At 43.7% G+C, this 9,214-nt stretch overlaps 1 protein-coding gene across 1 annotated transcript in view; it reads left to right on the top strand.

The window, feature by feature from the left end:
* Positions 1 to 1,311: 1,311 nt before the first annotated feature.
* The window catches only part of NEBL (nebulette), a 272,908-nt gene continuing 265,005 nt past the window's right edge, over positions 1,312 to 9,214 (top strand). The window contains exons 1-2 of the mRNA XM_049798223.1: positions 1,312 to 1,419; positions 2,489 to 2,583. Coding sequence (XP_049654180.1) covers positions 1,351 to 1,419; positions 2,489 to 2,583 — 164 coding nt within the window. The 5' untranslated portion in view covers positions 1,312 to 1,350. The remainder of the gene's footprint in view (positions 1,420 to 2,488; positions 2,584 to 9,214) is intronic.

Raw genomic sequence — 9,214 nt, 5'->3', positions numbered from 1 at the left:
CATTTAATCACATATATTATTAATTTCAACGAAATTACTGTTTCTCCCCACGCCTTTAAACAGCCAGTGCATAGAAGTTGGGTTGCTAAGGCAGAATTATAGCCAAGTGTTCCAGTTTAGCTGACTGCATTCTGATTACTTAATAATGCCCAAGTATGTGCAGAATTTGTCCTTGCTGTGCGCCACACAGAGTGCTGTGCTACTGAAAAAAAAAAACCAACCCACCCAACCAAACCCTCAGGAAAGGCTGCACTGCACTGGCTTAAGCGCTTTCCTCAGCGTGGTTTATATTCCAGGTAGTGAAGCAAGTCCACAGCCAAGGAAAAATGCGTGACTTCTTGCTGTACCGTGCCCACAGCACTAATGAGCAAGTCAAAAATGAATGGCAACAGCCTGCTCTGAGGAGCTGAATTCACCATTCTGGCTGAGAATCGACTGCCCCGCGGGACCGCTGGTGTGGCCCGGAGAGGCTCAGCCTCGGAAAGGCTGCAGCACCGACCCTGAAAACCAAACGGGGTGCGAAGCGGGCGGAACGTACAGACGTTCCTCACCCCGCTCACGGGCACCGCGGGGCTGCGTCTCAAACCTGCGTGCGGCTGAGGCCCCGCACGGCGCTGCCGCCCCGCCCCGCCCCGCCCGGCAGGTGCCCGCCGGCGCACGGCCAGGCCTGGGGCCTAACTTCGGGGAACGGCCGAGCTCCCCCGCGGCCCCGGCAGCGCCGCGGTTCTCCCGCTCTCTCTCTCCCTCCGGCCGGGGCAAGCGGCCGACGCCGCCTCAGCGAGCCTCGGGCAGGTGCGCCCGGGAGGCGGCCGCAGCCCGGCGGCGGCGGCGCCCCCTCCTCCTCCTCCTCCTCCTTCTTCCCCCCCCCCCGCTGCGCCTCAGAGCGGCGGCGCGGAGCCCGCCATCTCGCCCCCCTCGGGGCGGCTGCGGCGCGGGGCTCCCCCTCCCCTTGCTCCCTCCCCTTGCTGCGGGCCGTGCCGCGCCGGTGGGCTTGGCTTGGCTTGCGGCTGCAGCGCGGGGCTCGGCGTGAGTCACCCAGCCCGCGGCGCGGGGAGCCGAGCGCGCAGGCACACGGAGGAGGCGGCGGGGGCGGGCGGCGGCGAGCGGGCGGGGGCGACAGGCACCGGCTCCCCGCCCGCCCACTCACCCATGCTGCCGAGCCGCAGTCAGCTGGAGCGCCGCTTCCTCCCCAGCCGCCGCCGATGACCTCCTCGCCCGCCGGCAGCCGCTGAGGACCCCCGGCGTCCGTGCCAGGGCAGGGGATGGTAGATCGGCCGCCCGGAGCCCCGTCCAGCCCAGCCCGCCGCACAGCAGCCTCGGCCGCCGCCGCCGCCCGAGAGGAGACGCAAAATGAACCCCCAGTGCGCCCGCTGTGGCAAAGTGGTCTATCCCACCGAGAAAGTCAACTGCCTGGACAAGGTGCTGGGGCGCTGGGCGGGCGGGGACGGCGCCTCCCGGGCGTGCTCGCCCTGCGCTGCGCTCCGCTCCCCTCAGCTCCGGCGGGGCGGGCCGGGCCGGGCCGGGCCGGGCCGGCGGGGGAGCGGGGCGAGCCGGCAGGTGGCAAAGGCAGCGCCTCAGGGGCTGCCGCTGCGCCGGCATCCGCGCCGCCACCGCCGCCGGCGGGCGACAGCCGCCGTGTCACCGCGCTGGCGCAGGGCGGCGGGCGAGCGGGGGCCGCGGCGGGCGAGCGGCGGCCGCGGCGGGCCGTAGAGCCCCTGCGCTGCCCGCACGGGGAGTGACGGCGCCTGGGGCCGGCGGCGGGTCCCCGCGGCCCCCCCCCCCTGCCCCGGCTCCCCGAGGGATGAAGTTGTAGGCGGCCCCCGGCCGGCGGGAGTTGTCGGTGCCTCCCCGAGCTGGGGTGGCTTCGGCTGCCCCTTACGCCATGGCCACCTCGGCGGGGATGGTGGCCGGGGCAGCGGGGTGGCGACAGCCCCGTCCCTCGGGGGTGTCCCCCGCCGGTGCCGGTTATCGCCGAGCGCGGTCGCTCCGTAAATAACAGCAATGAGGCTGTGACAGATGCGCCAAATTAACGTCCCCGGAAAGGCAAGGCGGTAGGAGATACTGGAGGAAAATACCGTATTATGTGCTAAATTTAGTGTCTGTTCAGCGTACCAAAAAGCCAGCCGTCACGTTAGTTAGTGATTTTATTCGCATGGTATTGCATTCTAAGCGAGCGGTGTCGTTTTTTTTTTTTTTCCTTTAATGAGGCAAAATGTCAAACTCCTGCTTCAGTTATCTTTAAAATAATCCTGGCAAGGTCAGTGCGTGGAGGTCTTGGCATTCACCTTAGCAGAGAATTTACATTTCTGAGAGCGTTTCAGAGCACCTTTGGTTTCGCGTGAAAGTAATTCTTTTGATGTAGCTTACAGAGTTCTATAACGTGTGGCCAAAATATTGATGTGTAATTGTGTTCTTACATTTGCTGTGCCCTAACATGGCTTTCAAAACATCAGTATCTGAAGTAATTCTACTTCATGTTTCTTTACAGTACTGGCATAAAGGATGCTTCCACTGCGAAGTTTGCAAAATGGCTCTGAACATGAATAACTACAAAGGATATGAAAAGAAACCTTATTGCAATGCGTGAGTATTGTAAATGTCAAGTCTTGCAGAAATGCACATGAAAAGAAAACCTGGCTGTGGATATTGTCAAATAGGTATTGTCATGCTGTAAAAACTTAATCTAGAATTGTGGCAGTGCAGTCTAGAGCTGTTTAGTATTTTTTCAGATGGGACATTCCACTTGCATTGAAGTGATAGGTGAAAATATTTGATTATGATGTGTTTAGGCAGTGTTTTAATATCAGATCTCAGGATACAGGTCCTTTCCTCCCAGAAGGTGTCGGATCTGGTGCTGACTTCTATTACATTCATTATTGGCCTGCTGGATTACAGTTGTCCATTATGCAGCACTCTGTTCAGGCTTTTGGAACTGGTCAGCATTTTGTAATAAGAAAACAAAGTGCTTCTCGGTTGTGTAGTTGACCAGAGACAATATCCCATTAGAGATCATGACAACCTATTTTTAAAACTATTGTGGTGTTCACATATCTCGGATTACTAAGCTAAATATTTACAAAATCACTGCTTCAAATGCTTCATGCTATTTTGTATTTTGCTTCTCTCTTAGATTTTGGTAAAGAAAATAGATTAATTTTGGTTGTAGAGTATAATCATGTTGCATTCCACTTTTAGATTTTTTTGTGTGGATTTTGAAGAGTGCTTTGATGTTTGGCTTGCAAATAACTGCAGAAGAGCATTTTGAAACATGTAGAAAAAAGGTGCTTATTGTTCTTTGTACCACAGTCCTAAGATTTGCTAAGTGCATTGCAGTATGTTTTAATCGTTAGAAACAGTTATAAATATGCTTTGTTAGAAGGATATCTCTAAAGAATTTTGAATCAATTTGATCTTATATGTTATTCATACATTGTTATTATTTTCACCTTTACCTACTTAAAACATGTTTTAAGACACAGTAGTTTGAAACTGTAGGCATGTTGTAATGTTTTCAGAAATACTCTCCTATACTCACAACATTTGTTAAATGTTGAGGTAGACAGTCTATGGCTGGCCGTCACAGAATAGTTCAACAGCATATGATCATTTCTTCCAGGCTAAAATCGAAGCCAGTCAGTGCCTATCTGTCTAAAATACAAGTTTTGTTATAAAAACTGCTGTGCCAAAACTTGAAACACCTGTTTCAATGTGCACAGTTGTACTTAGATTGCTTTAGGAACATATGGAATTGCACACATACATTTCTAGTCTTCATTGAAGTGCTTTACAGTGTATGGTGGCGACACTAGACCTCTTGTAATAAAGTGTGGTCGGTTGCCAGTCTTACATGCTGTTAGAAAGAGCTCTGTAGGAAGGGAGATTCATGCTTCAACAGGTGGCAGACTACAAGTTGGGAGACTACTGCCTAGGGGTTATTGGTCCTAGATGGGACTCTGCTTGTGGTACTATTTGAGTTGAAGTATAAGTACAGGCTTACATCCTTACAGTGATTAAAACTCTGATAATACTTTGGTGCCTTTTACCTAAAGTTTTGTGGTTAAATTTCACTGATGATACTTTGGTTGCTTGATGTTTCCTATGTAATCAGATACTTACTTGTTCTTAATAACACTGTTTACAAAGTCTCCTTTGTGATGTACATCAGTGTTTCCATGCTGCGCATATTTAACTTCTGTTGTAGGACAGTTTTTCATCTATGTAGTTACGCTACATGGTGTATTCTTCTATTTACGGATGGGGGGGAGTAAGGATGATGGATATTTTATGTACTGTTCAGGTGCTATTCTTCTTGGTAGTTTCTTTAATAAGCTTTGTAATAGTGATCCTTGAAAAAATAATCTCTCTCTTTGACACGTCCCTCAAACATGATGTGTGAAACAGGAAGAAACAATGTAAACCCTTGAAAGAATGGGTTTCTTCTGTTAAAGAAGAACAATATGTATTTTGTTCTTAAGTTTTGGTAAACATAAGTGGTTTTTTTTTTTTTTGTTTGTTTGTTTTTTTTTTTTTAAGAGAATCTTTAATCAAATAATCTAAATAATTTCAAGTATTCTATGGAACCATGAAGGGAAGACCAAGGTGTGCTTTGTGGTTTCAACAAACTTTAACGTCCTTCAAAGGAGGGATAAGGTGTTTGTTTATGCAAAACTGTGTTTTGAAAATACAGTTGCTTTAAATTACCATATTTTGACATGGCACTCTTGCGTCTCAGAAGGTTACTTATTTGCAAAGCAGACGCCGTTACAGTATTTCAAATCATGATGTGTCTTATCCAGTGTGCATTAGTAAGAGGCAAATCCATTTTTAAGTTAAATACTGCTTGATCAGAAAATCTGCGAAGAAAAGAATGCAAATTTACTCATACAAACACCTACAAGTACTTGACAAAGAACAGTTACTGTTAGACTGTTTATTGAGGCCATCCATCAATGAGAGTGTAATTTGTAGATAGAAGTGAAGAAGTATGCACTAATTTGAATGGGAGAGCAATACCATGAAGTCGTTTAATAGGTTTGGAAGCCGTAGTTAGCTTTTTGTAAGGACAAGTCAAAAAGCATGTATCTTCAGTAATTTCTGTATCTGTTTGTTAGTTCACAGGTTAGATAATGCACTTGAGTATATTTTGACCTTTGAACTTAAAATATTCCACCCTTTTTTTTCAGGTGCTGAAATTAATCATTTTTGCTGCATTACTGGCAAAGATCAGAAGTTACTTTAACTGTAAAACATAATTGTTTTTCTGTTAATATAAGAAAAAGATACCGATTTGTGAATGTTCAAACTATACTTTTGGTGGAGGAGAGTTAAGTCAGGTGGATTAACAGTAACTAGTGAACCAGGAAGGAATATATTGTGAAATACTTTAATTCATTGACCATTGGAAAAGAGCAGAAATATTTGTAAATGCAGGATTCCACCTTTTTTAAGGGCAAGTTTTTTGTTGGGCAACTTGCCACATTCCAGCTAAATGGTTGCATATGTTCCTTGTGATGAAGATAGCAAAAGTAATGACTGGGCTACCAACATAGTAGAACTGGTACGAGGTCAAGGAGCTGAGTTGCCTAGTATTGCACTTCTGATACTGATTTTGTAAGTGGTAGATTTATGCAAGATTTTGCAACTGGGTTAGAGGGGAAAACTTTGTCTAGATGTGCTTGTGTATAATACAGCTTTGAAAAGAATGATCTTTGTATCATAGAGTTTCCATGAAGTTCCTTGATTGGTTTCCTTTAAACCTTTCAGTTCTCTTACTTGTAGAGAAGAGATTATGCAACTTCGTTCTCTCTCTTTTTTTGTTATTTACATAATTTGTGAACCGTTTGTCAGTATAGTTTATCTCTGCTTGTTTGTGTAGTGCTTAGAATATTATGCTTTTATCTCAGCTGGGACCTCCAAGTAGTACAGTACTCTCATGATTTACGGTGTTGTGTTTTTCACTTCCCTTGCATTCATGTTTCATCTGAAAGGCTTCATACACAGCATTTTGAAGCTTGTAGACACTTAGCACGTGGACACTGCTAGGTCTGCCTGAACAAATTTAGTCTTACCTTTTATTTGCTGTCTGACTTTAGGTATGCCATGTTGCCAGAGAGCTGCTTGATTTGTGAAATAATGTTGATGAGACTAGGGACTCAGACTTGTGGTCCAGTTTTGCAGTTCAGACAGGTGCTATGCATTGCCTCAAGCAGGTGAATGTGTGCATGTAAGTAGTAAAAGAAAGGTTAAGATAATTAAAATGGCTTGGGTAATCTGATGATTTGTTAAATCAAGGTGGCTTTCATGCAAATCTGAACCCCTATTCCACTTTAATATCTGCAAATACACATTATTAAATACTTGCTTAATATGTATGAAAATGATAAGAAGAAAAGTTGTTGTTGTTATTATTATTTGCAAACTCAGAGCTGATTCTTCCCAGCTGCAAATAACCAAGATGATGCAAGGAAATGAATGGCATTTTGGCAACTAACCATCTGTGTACTAGTTCTCAAGCTTGTTAAATGATTGAATCGTGTAGGATGATTATATGGTAACTTATTCTTACGAATATTCATATAAATACTTTTTTGACAGATTCACTAGACCAAAACACAAGGCTAGTTTTTATGCAAAATGTAGAAGCTGAAATGCATATTTTTGGAATGTTCTTGCCACATTAGCTATACCTGCTGATGCAAACAGACTTCCTGCATGTGTGAACACATCTGACAGAGATGTATTTTTTAATTTCTGCAAAACCTAATAGCTTAAGCTTCTGCAGACCTGATATACCCTCTTGCCAAAGGCAAACAACCTCACTGTTGGAATAAATTCTTCTGAAATATTTAGTATCTAAAATTTGGTAATGGCCTGCACACAGGGTTGCTTCATTCAAGTTTTTATTTATGACAGTCACCATATGGAATGATTACATAACTTTAAAATTTAAATCTACTGTCATCAGTGTGGATTATTGACATGAAGAAAAACTCATCTTCACTTTATTTTTTCCAGATTTAATTTCTTTTTAACTCATGCCAGTAGGAAATAGATATGCAAATACATTTGAAATATTGTGATGTTGTTAGAAGAATTGTACTACAGTTTCAATCTGCAAGTGCAGTCAAACTTTACATTTTAAGATACTATAGGGGTGGGATGAAAAATGTCAGAGTTATTTTACACCAGCTTGGAATGGTAAGAACATGGTACAACTTCCTGGACAATCAGATGGGCTGGAAAGTGGAAGCAGTTGCTTGTAATCAGTGGATGAATATGACCATTAAATGGAATCCATTGTCCTGAAAGATGCACTTGTGTATAGAAGTTTGGTTTTAGCTGTGAAACATGAGTGGGTTTTCTTTCTACCAGTCAGAAAACTTCTAGAAGGTGACTAGGAGTGTGATGATATTATTGTTACTAAAAATAGCTAGTGTTATCTTACTCTTCAGTATTGATTTCAGCAGGTGATTATTTCTCAGTTTAGATATGGCAGGAAGAAAGAAAATGAGTAGGTAAGGAGCAGCAAGAATAATCCTTCTGATACGATGGGGCCACTTCTGCGAGTTGCAGTAAAAAGAGCACACAGAGTAAATGGATTTTTGATTTCTAATTCTCCATCTTCAACTGTTACTGAACAACAACTTATTTAGTGTAAAAGGATAACACTGAGTTTGGGCTGAGGAGCAAGATTGTTTTATGGTGTTAGCTTACAGCTGGTTATGTGTTTTTTTTTTTTTTTTTCTCTCTTTCCTTGTTTTGGCCTTTTCAGCTGTTTCTGATAATTGGATTTGATCAAAAGTAAGCTATTATACAGGTCAACCCAAAATGGTCATTTTTATAAAAAGAAACAACCCAGAAACTCCCATGCAAACGTACCTAGAAGGCAAGGATTTGCACTTTATCACTTTAGTAACTTTGTGTATTGAAGATTTTTCCTCTTAGGTTGTAATACAAAATGAGTAATGCAAATAACAGAACCACTAGAAAAACAGCTGCTAAGGGTCTCAAGTCAGAGCCAAATACACCTATGTCATTTAAATCCATTATTTCTTGTTCAGCATCCCTTAAGTATGGACTCCAGTATTTGAAAACACTTACCATGTCCCTCCTCAGCATTCTTTTCTTTAAGCTCTAACTCATTCCTTGTAGATAGTATTTTCTGGTAATTCTTGTTTCTCTACCTTCAATTATCTCCAAAGGGTCTGTATCTCTCTCTCTCTGTGTGTGTGTGTGTGTGTATGTGTGTGTGTATATATATTTTCTTTGAATTGCAGTGCCCAGTGGAGCATTACCAGAGCTGGTAGAACAGCAAGTGTGCCTTTGCAACTCATATAATTTTTCTCCTAAGTCCCAGTACAGTCTTTGCCATTTTTTTTTAATTGTTGCAAAACCCAAACTATTGTTAAGTCATATTCAGGTTGTTTTGGGCTACAGTTTTATCTTTCTATGCAGAATTGCAACCTCAGCAGTTATTATCCATTATCTGAGCAGCTAATTGTTCTTGGCCAAGCACAGAATCTTCCACTTGGTTCTCATTGAAATAAATCTCCATTCTTCCCCAGGCTGTTTCTTCAATTTGTCAAGTTCATTTTATATTCTAATTTTGTTCCCTAATGTGCTTACAGCCCCCTCTTATCAACCTATCAACCCTCCCACCAGAGAGCCTGTAAGCACATTGCAAATTTAATAAGTGTAATCTTCATTTCATCACCCAGGTCGCTAGCTGAAGGCCTGGAAAGGTATTGGGAGCAGTACGCACTTTCGTGGTCTGATGCAGCCTTCCCTTATGTAGTGGGTAATGATGGATGAGTGAAGTACTTCATCTTCTCTACCTATTCATGGAGTGCTAGATCAAGCGTTAAGTTCTGCATAAAAAAAAAAAAATTGTGAAAGAGCATATTCATTGTGGATATTTATGCAAGCTCTGCTTAAATATGAGGGACAGCTACAAGTACTCTTGTAGAGGAAACATACATTCCTGCTGCTCAGTGCTGTGGTATCTTACTGGGTTAATTGAGTATTGAGTCCAAATTAGTATTGATGGTATCCAGTAATGAAAAGGAAAGTAGGACAAGAAGCCGAGCCTATTTGCTAGAACAATTGAAGGATCTTAGGCAAAATATATTTGAGTCTCTGAAAGGGGTTTGATGCATATCTTTAAACTTTTTGAAGAAGGCACATGAGAACACTTTGGCAGAGTTGCTGAATACTG

Source organism: Accipiter gentilis, chromosome 4 (genome assembly GCF_929443795.1).
Source record: "Accipiter gentilis chromosome 4, bAccGen1.1, whole genome shotgun sequence".
Taxonomy (NCBI): Eukaryota; Metazoa; Chordata; class Aves; order Accipitriformes; family Accipitridae; genus Astur; species Astur gentilis.
Note: the sequence above shows the minus strand (reverse complement) of the source record. Positions and strands in the feature narration are given on the sequence as shown.